This window comes from Bos grunniens, chromosome 22, assembly GCF_055505025.1.
Source record: "Bos grunniens cultivar Pamir isolate PY7600 chromosome 22, Bosgru_T2T1.0, whole genome shotgun sequence".
Taxonomy (NCBI): domain Eukaryota; kingdom Metazoa; phylum Chordata; class Mammalia; order Artiodactyla; family Bovidae; genus Bos; species Bos grunniens.
In genome coordinates this window covers 1,387,289-1,410,677 of record NC_141186.1, presented here as the reverse complement: position 1 = coordinate 1,410,677, position 23,389 = coordinate 1,387,289, and the positions used below count along the sequence as shown (strand labels likewise).

At 44.3% G+C, this 23,389-nt stretch overlaps 1 protein-coding gene across 1 annotated transcript in view; it reads left to right on the top strand.

Moving 5' to 3' along the window:
• The first annotated feature begins 883 nt into the window (after window positions 1–883).
• Window positions 884–23,389, top strand: part of EGFR (epidermal growth factor receptor) — a 221,851-nt gene continuing 199,345 nt past the window's right edge. Inside the window, exon 1 of the mRNA XM_086365545.1 lies at window positions 884–1,146. Within this exon, the coding sequence (XP_086221671.1) occupies window positions 1,059–1,146 (88 nt within the window). The 5' untranslated portion in view covers window positions 884–1,058. The remainder of the gene's footprint in view (window positions 1,147–23,389) is intronic.

Genomic DNA, 23,389 nt, shown 5'->3' with positions numbered 1-23,389 from the left:
CAGCCCACCAGGCTCCCCGTCCTTGGGATTCTCCAGGCAAGAATACTGGAGTGGCGTGCCATTGCCTCCTCCCCTGCAGCCTGAGAAAGCCTAATTTCTTCCTGCCCAGTCCTTAGTGGGTTTCTCTGTCTTTCTCTTGCTTGAGTTACACCGTGGTTGTCTCTGGGCGGAGGGGCATCTAGCTAGTATTTATATTAAGCCTTTATTCTAAGCGCTTTGACTTTCTGAAGTGATTTACTTCATGTACCCTTGGCATACTCCTTCGGTGCCCAAGCATTGATTCAACAAACATTTTTCAAAGGCTAGTCTCTGCCAGGAGTTGGGTGTCCTTGTTTCATTTGAATTCGAGGGTGCTTGACGCCACCTGAAGGACCCTCGGGCTTGAGAGAGCATCTCAGAGGCCAGACACCCACCCCAGCCACGTGGGCGCGGCTAACGAACGTCTTAGCTTCCAGGCCACTTCCGATCCCCACTGGGATCCCAGGGTGCTCAGAGGAGTTGGGTGCCAGAATAAATTGGTGGTTTCCCCCAAGGCACCCTTATCTGGCCTTGGGCCTAGGGCTCAGCCAGTTTGCCTGGAGTTAGTACAAGTTTGCCCCGCAAATTGGAGGGAGAAAGAGGGGAAATGGTAACCCCGCACAAAAGTGGCTCGAAGAAGGCTGGATTAGGGAGACAGCAGGCGCGTCCGCGAGGGACGCCCGGCTCGGCTCCTCACGGCCCCTTCGTGGGCACCGGGCTCCTGGGGCAGCCGCTGTCCGCCGCCCCTAGTCCTGCCGGCCGGCGCTCCTCCGGCGGGTTCCTCCTGGGTCAGGCTCGCCGTCCGCCCCTCCTCCCGGTCCCTCCTCCTGCAGCCCGGCCTCCCCGCGCCCCCGCCCCCGCCTCCGCCCCAGCGAGCTAGAAGTCCCGGTGGCTGGCGCAGCGCGCAGCCTCCGCCCCGGCTCGGTGCGCACGCCCGCGGCCCCACGCGAGCCCTGTCCGTCCTGCGCCGCCGTGTCCCGCGCCGCCGAGACCAGCGCACGGCGGCCGCTGCGTCCCAACCGAGTGCGGAGCCCGGCGCGATGCGACTCTCCGGGGCGGGCCGCGCGGCGCTCCTGGCGCTGCTGGCAGCGCACTTCCAGACGAGTCTAGCGCTGGAGGAGAAGAAAGGTAAGGACGCCCGCGCCGCCGTCCTTCCCGTCCCGGGCGGCCGCGCTTTCCGCCGGGCTGCAGAGGAATGCGCGTCTCGGTTCCGGGCGGCGGGGCAACCTCGGGCGCGGGACGCGGGGCGCGGCGGGCCGAGGAGCCCGGAGCGCGGCTTTCCCCTCAGCTCTCCTGCCCTCCGCGGGCTGGACGCCCAGGCGAGCGCGTCCCAGCACGTGCGCCCACAATCTGCCCGGGCCGGGAGCTGAGACGGGACACTGTCCACCTCGCTCCCTCGGACCTCCAGGACCGGAGCGGCCCTCCGCGCCCGGCCCCGCACCCGCGCCCAGCCTCCGGTCAGGCTCCCGAACCTGGCAGCCATCCTCCCAGAGCAGCCTTGACCTGGAGGCCCGGAAGCTCGTTCCGGGCACCGGCCACCTGTGCTGCGAGTCAGGGAGGGCCGAGGTACCCGTTGGCACCAGGGGGCGGGTCTCACAGCGCCTCCACACCCGGGTGCGGCCCGAGCTGCCCCCGCCGTCCGCGCCCCTCAGGCGGTGGACTCTCCTGAGTGGTGGTTTCCCGGGACTCCCGAGACTCGCCCCCACCTGCGGCCCGTGGGCCGCGTGTCCCGGCTTCGAGGTGGATGGGACGGAGCGGTGGGACAGGCCGTGGCCAAACAGCCGGGGCTTGGTGCGAACGCCCCAGGGGCGGAACCCATCCTGGCTGGTTCCCCACGGTTTCAAAACAGGGCTCACAGCAAGCTTTCCTCCTCAAAATCCAGAAATTTTTGTGTTTGGGATGTGTTTTCTAGTTTTGAAGAATTTGACATTAAGCCAACCAAAATATTAAACTTAATTTAAATTAAAAAAAAAATTGATGTCCGTGATTCACGTGTGCCAAATATCCAGACCGAACATGAGCGAGTCTGGCTTCGTGACTGCCGACCATAAACCCACTTGAAATGAGAAACATGCCTCAGAAGGTTTAATTGCACAATTTCAAGATCGAGCAGCTTGGGTTCCGAGAGTCAGGTCTGTACTTGCTGTTGAGGTCATTGGCACAGGGTATGGTGCTGAGCGAGTTTGATGCGGGAGCGCTAAGGCATAAAGCAGTGTTTCCCAAACTTTGTTTCAAATTAGAATCACTTGGGATTTGAAACAGAACAAACAAAAAACGATGTCTGGCTCCCACCCCCAGACTTTGTCATTTCACTGGTCTGGGGTGAGTCCTGGTTGTATGAATTTTTAAAAGCTCTTCAGGTGATTCTGTTGGGCAGCCAAGTTTGGAAATCACTGGCAATAGAGGTGAAATCTCTGGCAAGATTGCTGCCGATGTAAAAAGCTCTTTTGGAACATCTGGAGTTTTAACAATCTTGCAAAGGAAAGAGAATGATGATTTTAGTAAAAAAAAAAAAAAAAAAAGGGAAAGAAATTAGTTTTTTCAATGAAAGTCTCTCCTCCTCTGAGTCCCAGGCTGTGGTCCAGCTCCTGAATCAGTTGACAACAGGATTCCCGCCTGAAGGCAGGTGGCAAGGGGACCCCATCCTTATTTTAAACCCTTGGAGTGCCTCCAAAGCATCACTTTTCTCACTTCAGAAATGTTCCCAGCTCTTTGCTGTTACCCTTCTGAACACTACTATTAGTGCTTAAAGATTCTTTTCTAAGAAATATATAAATACCACTTAAATTGCCTGTTAGTCCCATGTTTGTTTAAAACAGAATGCTTCTGAATAGAGTAGTGAGAGTAGGTGAACAAATGTTAAAGTAAGAAGACCAAAATGTACAGGGCAAATTATTAACAGCAAGTGTTAAAGACCCGTGTTGATCAAATTGGTAAGTTTTATTCTAGAATATTTACTCATTTTAGAGAGGTTTGTCTTTGTTCTTGCTGCACTTGGTCCTGTTAGACACCATTTTAAGTGTCCTTTTAATCCTTACATCAACCATACAAGTTGGCTCTTGTCATTATATGTGGGGAAACCGAGGTATGGAAAAGTAAAGTGACTTTCCCGTAGCTTGCAAAAGGCAGATCTTATAGTCAAACTCTGGCCCCAGAGCCCTCCCCTAGGCGCTGCCTGTGTTGCTCTGTGCGAGTTCTGGCTTTTGAGGAGCCCTGTCGGTGTGTGTGATGTAGGATGCTGGCAGAGGGAGGAAGAAGACTGGGGATGAGGAAGCCACCTGCCCATGGTCTGTACTCCTGCTCCCAGTACTCAGGAGGCCTTTTGTGGAAGAACTCTGTCACAAAGTGAGCGATGAATGTGGAGATTGCTGGAGGAGTGTTGAGCAAGTTCCTTGCTTTTGAAAAACAGAAAGGCGAAGATGCTGCTCCAGAAGTGATCCTGGATGGTATTCTCAGCTAGGCCATCCTGCCTGGCCCCTCCTCAGGTGATATCCTTGGCTCAGTAGATCTGGGCTGTATAAAAGAGAACAAATTTGGGGATTTTGAATCGTATCCAGGGTGAAGCCTCCCTTTCTTTAAGGAGACTAGAGGACACCCACTCAGTACTGGCCTGGAGGCCAGGAGCCTGTGTCCTCATTCCCACGCTGTGTGAAGGTGAATGTGTCCCTTGCCAGCTCCAGGTTCTGAGACCTTGTTTCTCAATTCAATGAATGTTTATTGAGTGCATCGCATGTGCTAGACATGATGAGTTAAAAGGGGCCGTGGTTATCCTAATGGTTTGTATTGTTGTTTCCAGAGTGGTGCTTTAGGCCACTGATTAAGTAGTATCTTGCTTTTCCGATCTGGAAAGGAGACCAGCATCTGTGTGGCTGTCATCTGTCCACACTATGTAGCTCCATCTAGCAGTAAATGGCTGATAGCTCCCATCGGCTTTGGACTGCCATTTCATGCTTCATATATTTAGTTGCATAGTCCATAAGTTTTCAAGAACTTTTTCTGAAATTTGAAGACACCAATTGCCAGAATTCATTGTGCTACATAATTAGACTCAGTCCATGTGATGGCACTAACATGTTGTAAAATGTTCTTAGAGGTGGTGTCAATAAAGAGAAGAATTCTGCCCTATTTAAAATAAAACATTCTTTGTTTTTCCTTTGGTCCAAGCTCCAGAACCAGCAGCTAGTGTCTGAAACTTTCTTCACGGGAGTGGCAAGCCAGCTCTAACATTAAACTGATGATCATGGTATTTAAGAGAAGATAGCCCATATTGGTACCCCAAGCCTCGATATGGGGGCAGGATCTGTGATGGGGATCCTCAACTTGTTAAAGGACATCTAGGAGCTCTCCTAGCCCCTGCCATGTGACTTGCTGTGAAAGTTGTGTTTGTGTGTGTGTGTGTGCTTTAATTTGGACTTAGTATAGTAGAAATGGGTTTTGGTTTTACTAATGGGGATATGTTTTCCAGAAAAGATCCAAGTTCTAGAACAAGTTCTAGGCATTGTTTCCTTGTAGACGTAATTCAAAAACTAGATTCTGCTTCTCAAACCCTGCTGTGTTTTCTTCTTTTATTTGTGGACATTCAAGATTATAAGAACCATTTTTTATTTCAGTTAATAATTACTTGTTTATTTCTGAACCATCAACACATACGGAACAGAATTTACATCGTAGCTTGTTCTTATACGTCATTCCCATTTGCATCAGAGCTTCTGCTCGTACCTTCTTTTTCATCTTCCTTCTAAAAGGTTTTTTCCCGGAGAAAATTCCAACAGTTTTTTCTTTGCACAATGTCTAAGGATAGTCTGCCATGCAGCCCATGGGCGTCAGCAGGTGAGCTTGAATTGAGGCAAGGATCCAGGCTTTAGGACTTACGCCAAATAACCGGTTTGACTGAAATTTTCACCTTTTCAGAGTCATCAGGTCCGGCTTCCTTGCAACAGGTTTAGGTAGACACGATTCAGTTGTCTAGAAGGTTCCCTGAGCCAGGTGGGGCAGGAGGGGTGGCTGGGGCTGGTGACTGTGGTAGCTTGTTTACTTAGCCCCATTAGAAGCTAAGCGCTGAATTTGACATTTTAATCTCTGAAGACATTGAAGTATAATATCAAATGTCTGACCCTGTTGAACGAGCATCTGTGAGTTGTATGTGCTTAAAATAAATTTTACTCCTACCAAATTTCAGCAGCTTGCTTAAGAAAGTCATTTGTGAAAGCTTGAGTGTGGGATAGAGTTTCCTTTTCTGTTCTGCATTATACCCCATTTTGGTGGGTTCTCATGGAAAAACCCAGGATCCAAGTATCTTTTCTGACTGTATCTGGAATGTGCCTTTATCAAGAGCCTTGAATTGCAATTTAGTGAACTAATAATTGGATGAGAATGTCTCGAAAACAGTTTTTTTTTTTAATTAATTTTTTTATTGAAGGACAATTGCTTTACAGAATTTTGTTGTTTTCTGCTAAACCTCAACATGAATCAGCTATAGGCTGATATATACACACATGCCCTCCCTTTTGTACTTCCCTCCCGTCTCTCTCCCCATCCCACCCCTCTAGGTTGATACAGAGCTTGTGTTTGAGTTTCCTGAGACATACAGCAAATTCCCGCCAGCTACCTATTTTACATTTGGTAATGTAAGTTTCCATGTTACTCTTTCCGCACATCTCACCCTCTCCTCCCCTTTCCCCAAGTCCACAAGTCTATTCTCTATGTTTGTTTCTCCATTGCCACCCTGCAAATAAATTCCTCAGGACCATCTTTCTAGATTCCATATATATGTGTTAGAATACAATATTTATCTTTCTCTTTCTGACTAACTTCACTCTGTTCTAGGTTCATCCACCTCATTAGAACTCAAATGTGTTCCTTTTTATGGCTGAGTAATATTCCATTGTGTATATGTACCACAACTTCTTTATCCATTCATCTGTCGATGGACATCTAGGTTGCTTTCATGTTCTAGCTATTGTAAATAGTGCTGCAGTGAAAAATAGGATACATGTGTCTTTTTCAATTTTGGTTTCCTCAGGGCATATGCCTAGGAGTGGTATTGCTGAGTCATATGGCAGTTTTATTCCTATTTTTTTTAAGGAATCTCCATACCGTCTTCCATAGTGGCTGTATCAATTTACATTCCCACCAGCAGTGCAAGAGTGTCCAAAACAGTTCTTGATACAGCCACAATTGCACCTGTTACTAGGTGGCCAGTAAACATGGCTTTGACTTAGTTTATTATATTTAATTATTATTATATGAATTAACCACTGTTGTTCTTCCTTTGAGTAAAAAGACAGGTATTATTACGTATGACAACTTTGGCTTTTATTTGCATTTTTTTTCTTTATGTTCTAGCCATGGTGACTATTTGTGCTGTTCCATCCACAGTTTGAGCTCTGGGAATGAATCTGACTTGATACTTGCCCATAAGTGTCTAGAAGTCAAGTAGAAGAAGAAGAGATCTATAGATAACAAGTGTGAAAATGTCACAGAAGCAGTGATAGAATTCAATGGAAGATAAAGCAGTCTTCTGGTATTTAGTCCTTGCTTTAAATTCTGCCTGCAGAGGGGGCTAGGTGTAGCACCAAATGGAAGGATTACTCATTTGAGCCTGAAAAGAACTATGTGTATTTCCCCAGATAATATGATGTGAAGGACATTCCAAGAAATGTGTCAAGAGTAGCAAAGTCCTGAAGAGCACTGGTTATCCATTGTGGTGGGAGGTGAAGGGAGAGCTGACGAGGCTGCAGTTGTTTGAGAGCTATGTGTGAAGGGAGGGGCGCCATGCAGCTAGGAACTGGTGTAATGTATTTGGTGGAAAGAAGACTCTAGCAGGCTTGTGGGGAATGGGTTACATGGGCAATGGTAGAAATAGGGAGATGGGTGAGTCATGCAGATGAAATGCTGTAGCAGAACATGAGATGAAATGTGCAGAACAAGAGACTCAGGAAGATCGGAGGTGGAATTGATTGATAATCATATGTCACGAGTACAAGAAAGAGAGAGTTCCAGGATGACACACAGGCTTCTGACTTGAAAACCTGGACAAACATAAATGCACTCACAGAGGCTGCAAGTGCTCCAGAAGGAGTAGAGTCAGTTGGTGGAATTTGCGGTACTCTGATAGAAAAGTCCAGGACGCAGTTGCAGTATACAGGTCTGGAGCCCAGGAGAGTGGTGGCCTTGAATTGTTGTTTTATTAGCATTTCAGTGTCTTTGGTACTGTCTTTGTCTTCAATGTTTTTGGCAGTGGAACAACTCACCCCAACCTCTTCCATGCTCTTTGTCACCATCCATACTGAGCCTGGCCAGGTTCTAGATTACCTGCTGCTTTTTGGACTAGGCCACTGTGATTAGCAAGCCAGATTAGGTGCAGTTATCAACAACCGTACATATTGTGCATGTAAGTACGTTAAGAATCATGTACTTGTAATCATGTTATCATGGAATGATCTCATGTATGTTGAGAATCATGTTAGTATACTGCTGCAAATCATCAGATGAGAATTCACCATTTCTTATGTAGGAAAGCATCAGATTGCTTTTTTTATATGTTAATGACTGATCCAAAAAGACTAGGAGGTGACTCTTTTTTAAAAAACAAAACAGAACAGTAGCCTTTGAACTTTGAACATTCCTCACCAAGAAACTTCTGGAGAAAAAGGATGCCCTAGGTCAGTCCAGTCAAAATTTCTGGAGGATGGAGCACTGAATATACCTTTAAAAACTCCCTGGGGGGTTGTGAAGAGTACATTAAGTGGTGTGTGCAGCTTGTGCAGACAAGTTTTGTCTGTTTCCTGACTTCCACTTTTCACACATTACACATGGGTTTCCTCAAGATCAAGGAACTGGTTTATATTTCATTAGTAAAAGAGACTCAAAGTTACTTTTTTTTTTTCATGAACTGATACATGAGAAGTCTAGTCCACTGGCTTCTAAGTATGTCCCAAGACAGCAGTAAGAGCATCTTGATAGGAATGTCCATTCCTGAATCCCCACCCAGACCTCTGGATAATTGCTGGGGGTCAGGCCCACGATGAGATGCACACCGGGGTGGAAGAGCTGCTGACGTGCTGCCTACAGACCTCAGGCTGGGTTCTGAGTTCACTGGAGGAGCACGGTGACTGCGTCTGGCCTTCCTGGATGCATAGTTTGCAGAGCTGAGTTGGGACAGGGACACGTGTAGTACAGCGTCTCATGACAGACATGACAGGGGTTTGATGGGAGCCCCAAAAAGGAGCTGCCTCTGTCTCTGTGACAGTGGCAGTGTCCCCAGAAGAGGACATATAGTTGAACCTCAAAGGATGAAGTTTTTGCCTGGTTTCTGTGCGAAGGGAAAAGAGAGGCAATATTGTGGCTGATGTTCCTGCAGTGGGCCCACCATGACTGGTCATGTCATACACGCAGGGGCGAAGGCGTTTAGCATTTCCTGCTTCATTTTCTTAATAATCATAAGGAAACTCACAATATCAAAAGTAAAGTGCATTTAAAAAATACAGTGGCCATTTGGTCATTTTTTTAAAAAGTAACCAGATATGAAGGATTGAACTAGAATCTGGACAATAGTTGATAGTTTTAACATTCTCCCCAGTAGCATGATTTGGCCCTAAAACTTATTGTGAATAAGAAAAATGACCTTGTCCGATCCTTTATGTAACTCCTACTACAGAAAGCAAAGAGAGAATGAAAACAGAAGTCTGCCTAGTTCTGGACACAATAAATACTTGTTAAATCACACTGAACTCAGAAAATCTCTCGCATTAATCGAGCCTTGCTCACTTGTAAATTATAAGACATCTGTTTCCTGATTCACTGTTGAAAACTGGTTTACCTGTTTATTTGCAGAGGTTGTTTGGAAACAAGCAGGCAGACTTGTAACAGGGTTAATGGCTGTTGATGCACCCCTGTGTACTCATTCCTGCCTTTATGTGGAAAGAAATATGGAGGTGGTTCTAGACCACTGTTTACTTAGAGCATTTGTGAAGGACTTTATTTTAAATGCAGCAACATGATACCTGATGGTTTCCTACTACAGACGCCCAGGCCTGCTCATAGCGGGTGATGTCATGATGGCCTTAGCAGCTGTAGTCCCTTACTCATGAGATTATCATGGCCACTGGCTAAAGTTCCTTTCTTTTACTCTAGGTAAAAGCTTCTTATTTTTCTTGGAGAAAACTGACTCACTGCTTATAGTCTCTCCAGGATGACAAGCTGAATATGTGTGAATGTATGTGAAAAACTGTGCCTGTTTTGCTTTCTTTGCGCTCACTCATAAATTCATCTCTAGTGTCTGGAATAGAGACAAATCATTTATTGATCCTGTGGAAGTCCTTCAGGACAGGCAAGTGTTCCCGGAAATCTCTTGTGATTGTAAATGGGATTTCAGAAAGTTTTTCAAAACTTTTTTTACCTGTTTTACTTACTTACCAGCAAATGCTGAATACCTGAAAATTGTCAGGAGATTTCATTGCCATTCCTTTTCTGCATTTACACAATATCTCTTAGTTCATTCGTATGTGTCATAAGCCAGAGTAGATGGCTAAAGTTGTGCCAAACAATATAAATTAAACTATTTTAAGTTTGTTGTAGTACTGAGTTGCAAGAGCCTTTTTTTTTTTTTTTTTAACTAAGGTATATTTTAACGTAATACTAGAAAGTTTAAAAATTACCATCTCTTTCACAAGGGGAAAAAAGCCCAGAACTTCCGGTTTCATCTACTTTTGATTAAGTCCACATGAATGACAAAAAAGCAAAAGGTGGTAGTTGAAGCATTATTGTATCACCTGTTGGTGTTTAAGGTACTGATTTTAATTACGAGGCGTTTCAAGACTTGTTCTTGGTTTTGATTTGCTACAGCGTTAATAAAGAATCAGAAACCTTTCCTTATAGTTACTTCCTGATTGCTTTATCTCTTACCGTTTCCTAGTACTTTTGCCTGGAACGCATTTACAAGTAAGAATAATGTATTACCTTAATCTGTCCTCCCTTCCTCCTTCCTTTCTCCCTTTCTTTTGTTTTTGGAAGCTGCTATGAGTAAGCCTTTGCAGAGAAAGAAAACTTTGACAAAAGATCACAATAAAAAACTTTGATAAGGGACTGTAAAAATATAGAATATGATTGTTTAAGTCAGAAAGTATCAAAGACATTCATGCTTATGATTATTTTTAGTACAAATAAGCATATTCACATATCACTCCTTGAAAAGTGGCATTGCTCAAGGGTTTTGTCTCAGTATGCAGCTTCGTGTATTTTTTCCCAGTAATCTGTTGTTAGTTACAAGGGGGAAGAGAAAACAGGCTGGAATCTACCTTCCCAGTTTCAACTTCCATAAAATAACTAAAGCACATGGTTATGAGACTCCTGCCAACTGGAAGTATCTATGAAATTAAAAGCAAATCTAAATGCATGCAAGATATGTATTTAAACACATTGATAATAAATGTATTGTCCCTATAATTTAGATGCTAAAACATTGATGTCATAATAATAATAACAGCTTGCGTTTGTACAGCACTTCACAGTTTACACAATGCCTTAATATCCATCTTTCCAAGCCTCCTAACAACCCCACAGGATGGAGATAATTATTCACATTTGAAGGTGCAGGACTCAGGCTCACAGGCATTCTACACTTTGCTTGTGGTCGCCGGACTAGTCGACACTTTGGTGCTGAGAGCTTTTCCTGCTTCACAACAGACACTGTTTTCGAACTGCTGTGTCAAATGTGCCCCCAAACTCTCCTTACTCCTCCTTTGAGACGGGTTTTTAGCTGTTGATACCGCCTATCATTTTTAGTCCAATTTGAGAATCAAAAAACTAACAGTATTCTTCAACATTTCTGTTATATTTCTCTTACTTCTATTTAATGCCTCTCAGAAGTTCTGTTCTGTTTTTGTCCCTTTCCTATTTTTCCTCATGTTTTGAAGTATTTTTTTAGTTTTCTTATATATGTGTTAGAGTAGCCTATTTCATAAGATATAGGCAGTGAATTTATGAGCCTTGAAAACATTTACTCTAGAAATTAAACGTATAACTTTATTGTAAAGAGTCATAAACCGTCAAGGAGATGTGGGTTCGATCCCTGGGTCTGGAAGATCCCCTGGAGGAGGAAATGATAACCCACTCCAGTATGCTTGCCTGGACAATTCCATGGACAGAGGAGCCTGGTGGGCTGCAGTCCATAGAGTTGCAAAATTGAACAGGACTGAGCGACTGAACACATACAACACAAACTTATTTAAATTTGCCAGACCTGTAAATACTTGAAGAAAAATGAAGGGAGAAAGCAACTTGATAGAGCAGTTGGATCAGTTAGCAATGCCTGTGGCAAAGTGTGCTCATTTACGTAAACAGTTCTGTGAAGAGTCGTATCTGTGATTTAAATGGAGCACATAGTTCAGTTCATTAGGGTGTGTAAACAGCTATTATGAAAAGATACACACTCAGTAAACAATGTGCACTCCAGGATGGCTCACACCCTTTACACGAACCCATTCTGGATGGTATCATCCTTGGAAGCATGGACTTTAAGGAGAAATTATTACAAAAATAAAATTGTTCCACTTTGAGGAGCTTTGTTAGTTAAATTGATGGAACAAGGACTTCATTTATGCAGAGACACCTTTTCTCAAAGAAGTACCAGACACGGTGTTCGTTCTCCCCCATTATGAAGGAAAGGACATTTGTTTGTCATTGTTTATTCCTAGCATAGTGGAAACTTTTCAGTACTCCAGCAGAAATTCCCGCAAAGCATGTTTATATTTCATAATTATCAAGTGAAATAGGAAAAAGTTTGTAAGTAAGCAGCATAATTGGTCTGCAGTTGCTGCCTGTGTATTACAGGTGTAGGTCTGTCACTGAGAGAACACATGATCTTTGCAGCCTGAGATGGCACAAACCCTCGCAGAGAACAGGCAGCTAGTGTATTGATTTCAGGGCCACTTTAGTAACTGAGCCTCTAAGTCTTGCGAAAGTTACTTGGGCAAAAGCTATGCCATGTCACCTTCAGTCAGCAAAGTCTGCCCAGCCAAGGCAGAACAGAAAGTTAAGCAATTTGGTGAAACAGAACAACGTAAGGAGTCAATCAGATGAATTGCCCAGTTTTTCGCTTCACTTTCAGCCTCTAGATACTCTTTTTTGTTTAAATGCACATTTAACCTTGTGCCTGGTTTGGGGGAGGCACTAAGTGCAAAAGTCCCAGGTAGATGGAGGATTTGGGCAGGTATCTCAAGTCCATGTTCCCTCGTGACGTAGTGATTGTTCTTAAAGTCTCGAATAGAAAAGCTAGGTTTTTAGATTGTTGAGCAGTGGCTACTAACTATGCATAATGTTGCCCAGTTGCCAAAACAAAACATTCAAACTGTAGCCAGGGAAATAAGTAGTCAAAAGTTCCAGGTCTGAAGCATCCTAGGAACCAATGAGAATGGGGTCTTTGATGCCTTGATGGGGACAGTTGTCAGGAGTGCCTGCTTCTGTTGCATTTTTCTTTCCTCCTTCGACTCATTTTGGGGAGAGTTTGGACTTTATCCGCCTTCTAAGCTTGTATCGTCTCACCTAGGTGACAAGGGAGAGGTGGACCGAGGTGACAGTCACAGTGAAATGGAACAGGGGTGAACACAGGGCTGCCGAGTGCAGTTTATAGAAGTTTTACAGGCGGGGTGACTTCTGGACACTATGTACAAGGCTGAATTTTAATTAAGACAGAACCACTAGGTATCATGTAACGTAATAACAATATGCAGTCCTGATCTCGTGACTGTCACATGTCCTGTTCACAAGCTGCTCTGTCCAGCCAGAAGGGGCTCAGGCTGAGTTTAAGAGGCACTTTAAAAGTAACAAATGATAATTAATACCCAGTGGTTTTGAAATGAGCCATCAAACATGCCGACTCAGTGGCGTCTCTTGGTGACGGGGAGAGGGTAGGATCATGAAGTCTGTGTCTGTCTGGGGAAGCGGCTCTGGCCAGAGAGGTGGAAGCTGAGTGTGCCTCACAGGGAGGAGCGTGTCTGCAGAGGGGTTTCCTTAGAGTTTGATCGGTGACATTTCATAGAGCTTCACACACATGCACACACCTCTGCCTCCTGGTGTGGCCTGGCTGGCCCTGACAGGTGGGAACCGTGTGCATCCTGACACACGTGGCTGGGACATGTTTGTAGGTCTGCACGTGTGTGCCACCTCCAGAGGTGTGCAACCACTGCCCTCTGACCATCCTGACTGTCTCTGTTGTTGGTGTCTTTTTGCCACAGTCACTTATCAATGATCTCTGCCCACTAGTTGATACAGACTTGATTCTCCTGAAGAATCTGTATCTGTTTGTATTTTGGGGACTGTAGAGTGGAATATGTGTGTTACTTATTAAAATGTTATTATTAAATGGGGGAAATGTCCCTGGGCTTCTTGACTCAAACAGGGAAAGAAGACACTTCTTTAGCCAAGAAGTGACTACATTTGTGGGGTGAAGAGGACCTCCCAAACTGGAGGCCAACAAAGTCACATGTGCCAACTGTTCAGGGCTCTTGAAGTAACTACTCTCAAAACAAAAGCTTCCGTTAGGTGGGTGTTTGTGAACCTCACTGGTTCTGTGTCCAGAATTATCATGTTTATGATTAATTTTTCCAGTCTACATATTATTATGCTAAAGGATGCATTAGACCAGTGATTCTAGGACCAATCATCATCAACATTTGACAGATGACTTTTTTTTTTCATTCTAGGAAAGGCAATAATAACCTTCTGTATCTCTAACATCTACTTGGGGTTAAATGTTTTATAAACAGGACAAACAAATGTGCACATGGGACTAAAATATAAATATACAAAATGATTATGTCAGAGAACGTCTAGATCTGCTATGTGGTGCCTTTTTGGATAAAAGTTACTGAGGCCCCCCTGCCCCCTGAACACACACAGGGTGGTGTGGGGTCTGGATCGGGCTTCACCTCTTGGTTGCTGGCTCAGCCCAGCAGCCCTGTGAGTCCTGCTTTCCTCATCTTTAGAATGGAGACACAGTCGTAGTGCTTATCTCCTGGTGCTGCCAAGAGGATGAAAGGAGATGATTATCCATTCCACAGGAGCTCACTGTATGACTGTGTAAGTGCTGTGCCTTGCACTCTAACCTCTAACCCTTACCTCAACCTTCACGATTCCTGTCCCTTCACCTACCTGAACGCATGTGCCCAGGAAGGGTCACTCTGGAGCCCGCCTGGGACCCGTGTCCTCAGCAGATGCTTGCCTCTGCCCCAGACACCCACCAGCTCTGGGTCCTGGGAAGGCTGTGGGGTCCCAGCAGCAAAGGCTCCCCAGACCCACTCTTTCCCTCCGCAGTGGGCCTCACTTTCCCTCAAAAGAGCGCTGTTGTTGTTTTGTTCCTGTAGATCCCTGAGCCAGTTTTTAAAATGCTCCTGGTTTCATTGTACAACTTGATGACTTATTCCTGTGCTATGTGCACGTTGGCGCTTCATTGTGGCCATGGTGAAAGGCCATTTCTCCTCTGCTTTCCTTGCTCACTTTCTCCTTTCGTCACCACAGCACACACAGCAGAGATGGCCACACACATTTCCCAGCCTCTAAGACTTCAGGGTCCCCTCGCAGACGCCCTGTCGGAAGCCCGTGCCCCTCTCAGTGACAGTTACGTTTCTAAAGAAAGAAAAAAGTGGAAGTGTTATTTGCTCTGAAACTAATTCAACTGTTTCAGGTAGTGCTTCGTGCACTTGTGATGGGTTTTAAGCCCCTACACGTCCCACCCAGCGGCCGCTGCCTTCATCCGGGCGCCAGCCTCATAACTTCCTTTGCTTTCCTGTTCTTCACTGAGTTTGTACTAAGATTTTCAGGTGCTCTTGTGGAGCCATGAAAATGCACCAGTTACCCATCATTCTTCCTGTCTATCTGTCTATTATTTCTATCATTGTTTTTGAATTTGCAAGATAACAGATGGTCATGAATTAATACACTAGAGACTTGCTATTTCCTAGCAGCAGCATATAAAAGTTATTTTTAAAGTTGTTTTAAATCTGTGAGTAAAAATAAATTGCTGCAAGAAACACCAAAAATGGAAAAGCTAACGGTACAAAGTTGATCATTTATCTCATAGGCATTGCTAGCAGCATAGCTGCTTTATAAACAGTGAGAGGATTTATGAGACACTTAATTTACAGCTGGGATGAAGGGCATTCTAACCTTCGCTCCGGGTCTTGCCACCCTTGAGCTTTTTGGAGTCACATGGTACGGGGTGGGGATACAGCCTGCCTGGGAGCGGGCTGTTTGAAAATACGCAGGACACAGAGGGAAGCAGTCAGCACTCAAGCAAACGTTTATTTTCTTAGAATATTAATTTTATGGTTAGCGTTTCTTTTTTTAATTTTAAGAATGGGAGAAAAGAAAATGTGTGGTTAGGAAGGTGAGGATTAAGGAAGTTAACCACTGTACATCCCCTAGATAATGTTAGTGACAGTAAGTTCTTCACTTTTAAACCCTGTTTTAAAGTGGGTATTTGTCTGAACTGAACGTATGGATCTTATTTTTTCTCAATTTTTTTTTTTCACTTAATAGAGAATTTCAGAAGACTTTTTAAATTGTTGTAGTTCTTAGGAAAAGCATACTGAAAACACTGACCACGTTATGTAAATATGAATGGTGGTTTGTTGTAACAGCAAGGCTTTTTGTTGTTAGCTTTTTATTTTTAAAGAAGTACGAATTCACTGGAAGTTGCAAAACAGGCACAGGGAGGTCCTATGCACCCTGCCCACACCTCACCACCACCCCCCACCCCCCGCCCCCACCAAGTGGAACATCTTCACAAAGCTGTAACTATTCAATTTGACATCTTTATCTAATAAGCTAAATGCTCGCTGCTTTAATTAGCTTTTTAGGTAGTATTATAAATTAGTCTTTACAATACTGTTTAGAAGGTAATTTCTTAAAATGAAATTTGTTGGTCTTCAAATTTGGAGACCATGCAGTCGTGAGGTGGGAAAGCTAAAGAGGGATGAGTGAAGAACACAGATGAACAGATGGACAGAGAAATAGAGACAGATAGATTGATTACTTTTTTGTTGATTATTTGGACAAGCCAAACATTTTCTTGTAGTTTTGGGGTTAATTTGCCAAGTCTATATTCTCTTTGAGTCAGAGTGGTTGGGTTTTTGTGTGTGTAGCATTATATTCATCCCATGTTTATTTTTGTCTATGTGGTCTATTTTGCCTTCTTTAAGTGGCCTAGAAGGGGGTCTTCTGGATTGCTGGTGAAGTCATGTTTCTTGATTCAGATGCTGATTCCACAGATATGTCACTCAGTGAAAAATTCATGGAGCTGAACATTTTTTATTTGTATACTTTTCTACGTATATGTTATGCTATAATAATTTAAAATACTAGAATCACAGTCATGCAGTAGAGAAGATAAAACATCTACAGGGAAAGCCAAGGTTTTATTAGAAAAATCAAGATCTCAAAGACGGTATTGGACTTCCAAGTCAAGGCTTTACATTTGTTCTTTCTCTTGGTATAAATAGCAAAAAGATCTCTCCAATTCAAAGTGAGGCTGTTCTTACTGTTACTTCAATTTACTCTAAGCCAAAGATGGAGAAGCTCTATACAGTCAGCAGAAACAAGACCGGGAGCTGACTGTGGCTCAAATCATGAACTCCTTATTGCCAAACTCAAACTTAAATTTAAGAAAATAGGGAAAACCACTAGATCATTCAGATATGACCTATCTCAAATCCCTGACGATTATACAGTGGAAGTGAGAAATGGATTTAAGGGACTATATCTGATAGATAGAGTGCCGGATGAACTATGGATGGAGGTTCATGACATTGTACAGGAGACAGGGATCAAGACCATCCCATGGAAAAGAAATGCAAAAGAGCAAAATGGTTGTCTGAGGAGGCCTTACAAATATCTGTGGAAAAAGAGAAGTGAAAAGCAAAGGAGAAACGGAAAAATATACCCATTTGAATGCAGATTTCCAAAGAATAGCAAGGAGAGATAAGAAAGCCTTCCTCAGTGATCAGTGCAAAGAAACAGAGGAAAACAATAGAATGGGAAAGACTAGAGATCTCTTCAAGAAAGTTAGAGATACCAAGGGAACATTTCATGCAAGGATGGGCTCAATAAAGGACAGAAATGGTAAGGACCTAACAGAAGCAGAAGATATTAAGAAGAGGTGGCAGAATATACAAACAACTGTACAAAATAGATCTTCACGACCAAGATAATCACAACGGTGTGATCACTCACCTAGAGCCAGACATCCTGGAATGTGAAGTCAAGTGGGCCTTAGGAAGCATCACAATGAACAAAGCTAGTGGAGGTGATGGAATTCCAGTTGAGCTATTTCAAATCCTGAAAGATGATGCTGTGAAAGTGCTGCACTCAATATGCCAGCAAATTTGGAAAACTCAGCAGTGGCCACAGGACTGGAAAAGGTCAGTTTTCATTCCAATCCCAAAGAAAGGCAATGCCAAAGAATGCTCAAACTACCGCACAATTGTACTCATCTCACACGCTAGTAAAGTAATGCTCAAAATTCTCCAAGCCAGGCTTCAACAGTACATGAACCATTAACTGCCAGATGTTCAAGCTGCTTTAGAAAAGGCAGAGGAACCAGAGATAAATTGCCAACATCCGCTGGATCATCGAAAAAGAAGGAGAGTTCCAGAAAAACATCTACTTCTGCTTTATTGACTATGGCAAAGCCTTTGACTGTGTGGATCACAATGAACTGTGGAAAATTCTGAAAGAGATGGGAATACCAGACCACCTGACCTGCCTCTTGAGAAATATATATGCAAGTCAGGAAGCAACAGTTAGAACTGGACGCGGAACAACAGACCGGTTCCAAGTAGGAAAAGGAGTACGTCAAGGCTGTATATTGTCACCCTGCTTATTTGACTTATTTGCACAGTACATCATGAGAAACGCTGGGCTAGAAGAAGCACAAGCTGGAATCAAGATTTCTGGGAGAAACATCAATAGCCTCAGATATGCAGATGACACTACACTATGGCAGAAAGTGAAGAGGAACTGAAAAGCCTCTTGATGAAAGTGAAAGAGGAGAGTGAAAAAGTTGGGCTTAAAGCTCAACATTCAGAAAACTAAGATCAAGGCATCTGATCCCATCACTTTATGGCAAATAGATGGGGAAACAGTGTCAGACTTTATTTTTGGGGGCTCCAAAATCACTGGAGATGGGGACTGCAGTCATGAAATTAAAAGACTTTTACTCCTTGGAAGGAAAGTTATTACCAACCTAGACAGCATATTTAAAAGCCAAGACATTGCTTTGCCATCAAAGATCCATCTAGTCAAAGCTATGGTTTTTCCAGTAGCTATGTATGGATGTGAGAGTTGGGGTGTAAAGAAAGCTGAGTGCTGAAGAATTGATGCTTTTGAACTGTGATGTTGGAGAAGACTCTTGAGAGTCCCTTGGACTGCAAGGAGATCCAACCAGTCCATCCTAAAGGTAATTCAGTCCTGAGTGTTTATTGGAAGGACTGATGTTGAAGCTAAAACTCCAATATTTTGGCCATCTGATGCAAAGACCTGACTCGTTTGATAAGACCCTGATGCTGGCAAAGATTGAAGGCAGGAGGAGAAGGGGACGACAGAGGATGAGATGGTTGGATGGCATCACTGACTCAATGGACATGAGTTTGGGTAAACTCCGGGAGTTGGTGATGGACAGGGAGGCCTGGCATGCTGCAGTGCATAGGGTCGCAAAGAGTCAGACATGTCTGAACTGAACTGAATTACAGGTTATTTTAAATATAGGTTTAAAAAAGGATAGCATTCGAGTGGCATACTCCTCCTCCTTACATATATATAAAAATCCCCACACAGAGAGCCTCTTTTAACAGGTATTAACCAACTGGAGAATTCTTGCAGAAAGACAGTGTCGTTCCGAGATAACCATATCTTCCTTCCCTGCCTGTTACCTCCCAGTGCCAGGCTCTTGTGGAGCTGTATTTAGACACACACAGGGAAAGTGAAGGGACAGCCAACCCCATGGTAAAGACACTGCCAGTGCACATGGCATGAGTGTTCCCTTCCTGCAGATCCTCCTGTGGGGCTCTCCAGAGACTCCCAGCGCCCTGGCTCTTACCCCGTCACACTGTGCTCACAGCACCACAGGGGCACTTGATCGTACTAGATTGATATAATTTTGCTGAATCTTAGGTCATGTTTCATTTTCATTTTTCAGTTCAGTTCAACTCAATAGACGTGCATTAAATATTTCCTGCATAGACTTTGTACCGAAAAGCTGCTGGGGACTGGCTTCCATAGTCAGAAAATATAGTCTTTGCCCATAGAGAGCCTTCAGTCCAGAAGCCTGTTCTTTCCCTTGCATTTCCGAAAGTGAGAATTTAGTCTACAGGGGTTTGTGAGTTCTTCGCAGCCAAAGTGACAGTCACACAAAAGCTGAACGGGTCCAGTAGGTGCTGGCACATGGATGTGAAGCATGGTGTAGCTCTGAGTCCCTTGCAGCTTTCTCAGAGCCTCTGACACACTTCATTTTGTCTTAATAATCATATAAGAATAGCCCCATTTGCATTTTTGATGTCTTTATCAGGGACAACAAACCCCAAGCTCCTGTGTTCACAAAATAACTGAAGTGATTCAGAAAATATGAACTCCTTCCACATTTCTAAGTCAACATCTAAAATCATTTACCATAAGCTTAATAGTTGTAAGAGAGAAAATTTCAGTCCTTTGGTAAAGCTGCCAGAAAGACACTGACTTCTTTTTTTCTGGTCAAAATACTTGTTAATACTTTCCTCAGAAGGTCTGTCTCAGTTCTGAATGCCAATTCTGAGATGGTTATTTTGACACTGGATGGGAAGTTGGGGCAAGGAGATGCCATGGACTTGCTGTGGGAGGGAGTCTACCAGGCTATCTACAGTATTCCGTGGCTGAGTCTGGTGCCATGCATCCTGGCACCTTAGTGGGGCCTGAGATGGACCAGGAGGGTGGTTGTGAAAGGTGAACATGGGTTCAGTTGGTGGGCATTAGGAAAGAGTGCACACAGGAGAGGTAGACCATGGAGAGTCCCAGTCCCACAGGGGCCGCCACAGTGGGTATGAGACAGAGCGGCAGGGGTGTGAAAATGTCATTCAGGAAGCGGGAGGCAGCGTCTGGCCTGCAGCACCGGCCTTTTCCTGAGCAGTGGGCCTTCCTCCAGAGGGAGGGGGCTGTGAAGAGCCCAGAGGTTCGGAAAAGTGCTGAAGAAACCCATCACCGTGCAGGCGCGCTGTTCCTACACAACTCTAAGTCCACCATGCGTCCCCACCGGGGCTGCTGCCGGGAGAAAGTCCACTCCCACCTTGAGCTTTTCAGTAGCGGTGGCAATTTTGAAGCTGCTGTAAAGTTGCTCTCAAACTTGGGGGTCATAGATGTACCCCTTGGGGAAGAGCCTGTGGATTTCATGAGATTTTAAATCCTATGTATTCATTTTGAGGATAATCTGAATTCTTTTGAACTTTTGTGCAGACTGAACCATTTTGTAGCAATAGATCACCACTCGACAGTGGGTGCAGTGAACCTCACCCTCCAGTGATACCTCAGCAGTCACCTGAGTACTAATAGAATTAGGAGGGAAAAAGAAAGCTGTCCACAGAGCCACATGTTTACTGTGTGTTTCCCTTCTCTTCTGTTGTTTAGGCTGGCACTGACCGTGGCTGTGCCTGAAAAGAGTTGCCTCAACTATTTCACTCAGGTTTTTGGTTGTTGATAGCAGGAGTTTGAGTCTAGTACCAGTAACCCAGGAATGGACAGAAGCAGAGATGTGTGGATGAACTTTTTATCATTTCTGACTTTCCCCAGCTGGGGTCCAAAGGAAATTGTCTCTCTGTTAAAAAAAAAAAAAAAAAGCCCATGAAATATTAAATGTGAGCAACCTCACTATGAATGAATGAAGCTCTGAGGAACAAGCAAACAGTTAGGTTCTTTTTCAACACACCATAGCAGGGGTCTGATCATCAGATGCTCCATTGACGTCAAGTAGCAGAATAAACTTGGGATTTGGAATTCTGTTGTGCACTCCCCGCTGTGTGAAGAACCTGGAAGACAGGTGTGGATAGTGGGAGAGATGGTGGGAGAGAGTGGAAGATGAGGACCAGTGATGAGAACTAAGGACACCTAACGGGAAGGAGAGGAACTCTCAGGGGCCACACTGGACTCCGCAGGTGGACAGGGAGGTGAGTGTGCAGGGATGAGGAAGGGCAACAGAGGCTCCTAGAGGTACGAGGCATCAACTCTGAGTCCAGAGTGGAATGGCCTGGCTGGGGCAGAGCCCCTCTGTCCTGGAGGGTTGAAGACTGAGCATCATGCAGGGTTAGTGCTGAGATCTTCATTTATAGAGAGTGTCTAGGAACACTTGAGTGTGTAGGTATTTAAGGAAGAATTTCCATGCATCCACGCTTGTTCACACTCTCTCATGCTGTCGCAGTGGCTACAGAGAAAGCACGGCCTGACATGCACCCAGCAGCCCTGGGAGCAGGGAGCCGTCCCTAACCTGCTGAGGATGAAGGAAAGAGATGGGTGCTCTCCAGGCACCTGGCTGATCTCTCTTTCCTAGACTAACTAATCTCCAACATATGACTGTCCTCTTAACTCATACACTGATGGTGAAGCAAAGATTCAGAGCTCTGTGAGGGTCACAGTGTGTAAGCAGGTGTTTTTAAACAAGTTTGCTAACACGTGGGGTAGATCCAGCCTTGTCTCCACTGGCCCTTGTTACAACAAAGAAAACTGCTTATCGAGGTTTTATTGTGGCAATGCCTCTCCACTTCAAGCTTGGAATCTGGCCATGTGAGCTCAGTGGAGTGGTTCTACCTAGGGAAGCATAAAAAGTGGATTATACCTCTATAGCTATATTGCCTGTAAGATTTCTGCAGAACTACTATATACATATATTCAAAGAAATATTAATCTTAAAGTCAGGTAGGATCAAGATGCTTAAGAAAAAGGTGAGCTTGGGAGATCTGTGTCGTTACATGCATTCTCTGTTTACTGTAATGGCATCGGGGAAAGCTTTGGTAGGTGCAAAGTGGGTGAATCAGAGCTCTTCAATACCCTTTACGCGTTGCTGCTTTTATTTCAAGGCTGGTTTGAACCATTACAGACTAATATTTAAAGTGCTTTCCCGACTCTCCTTTGCTCTACATTTCCCCATCAGGTCACTGGATTATTGAAGGGAGATGTTCTTTGTTTTTGTTTTTTTGCTGTCTACTTACAAAACATGTCTTTTGAACTACCATGTTTCAGAGATAGCATGCCTTTTCCCAGAAAATCTCAGGTTAAGATTAAATAGGCACTGGATGTTTATCTGATTTTGTTTATGGGAGCATGAGAAATTTGGTAACCTTTGTATATACTTACACTGTTAACTAGGTAAGAGGTCATTGGAACATTTAGAATTCCACTATAAACTTCTAAAATTGTCAGGTCAAGTCTATTGCATCAAAAGATATTTGCTGTTCATCCAGGAATAAAATCAGCTATGTGAAAAAGAGTGGGGTTCTATTTGGAAATCTACATTCAGTGACAGAAATCCCAGCAACGTCAGATTCTTCAGGAGTTCACAAGGCCTTTCTGCCCTGCCCACCTTGCTGAATGCCTTAGCAAATCAGTCTGAGTCTCTATGATGGGAAGTGTTCTAACTCCACACGTGCAATCAGTCATTGATTGTGGAAGAAGTTATATGTAAAGCCACAGAGTGAGCCGGAAGTACTCTGTACTTCTTTTATGATGTTCTAAATTGCATTATCATTGTTTATGTTCTGGTACAAATTTCTCAGTTCAGTTCAGTCGCTGAGTCGTGTCCGTCTCTTCACGCCCCCATGAATCGCAGCACACCAGGCCTCCCTGTCCATCACCAACTCCCGGAGTTCACCCAGACTCAACGTCCATCGAGTCAGTGATGCCATCCAGCTATCTCATCCTCTGTCATCCCCTTCTCCTCCTGCCCCCAATCCATCCCAGCATCAGAGTCTTTTCCAATGAGTCAACTCTTCGCATGAGGTGGCCAAAGTACTGGAGTTTCAGCTTTAGCATCATTCCTTCCAAAGAAATCCCAGGGCTGATCTCCTTCAGAATGGACTGGTTGGATCTCCTTGCAGTCCAAGGGACTCTCAAGAGTCTTCTCCAACACCCCAGTTCAAAAGTATCAATTCTTTGGCGCTCAGCCTTCTTCACAGTCCAACTCTCACATCCATACATGACCACTGGAAAAACCATAGCCTTGACTAGACGAACCTTTGTTGGTAAAGTAATGAGAACAAATTTCTCACTAGATTGTAGTAAACTCTATGTGAAAAGCAACTATCTGATTAATTCTTCCCACAGTGTTCAGCCCCATCCCAGGTACACAGTAGGCACTAAA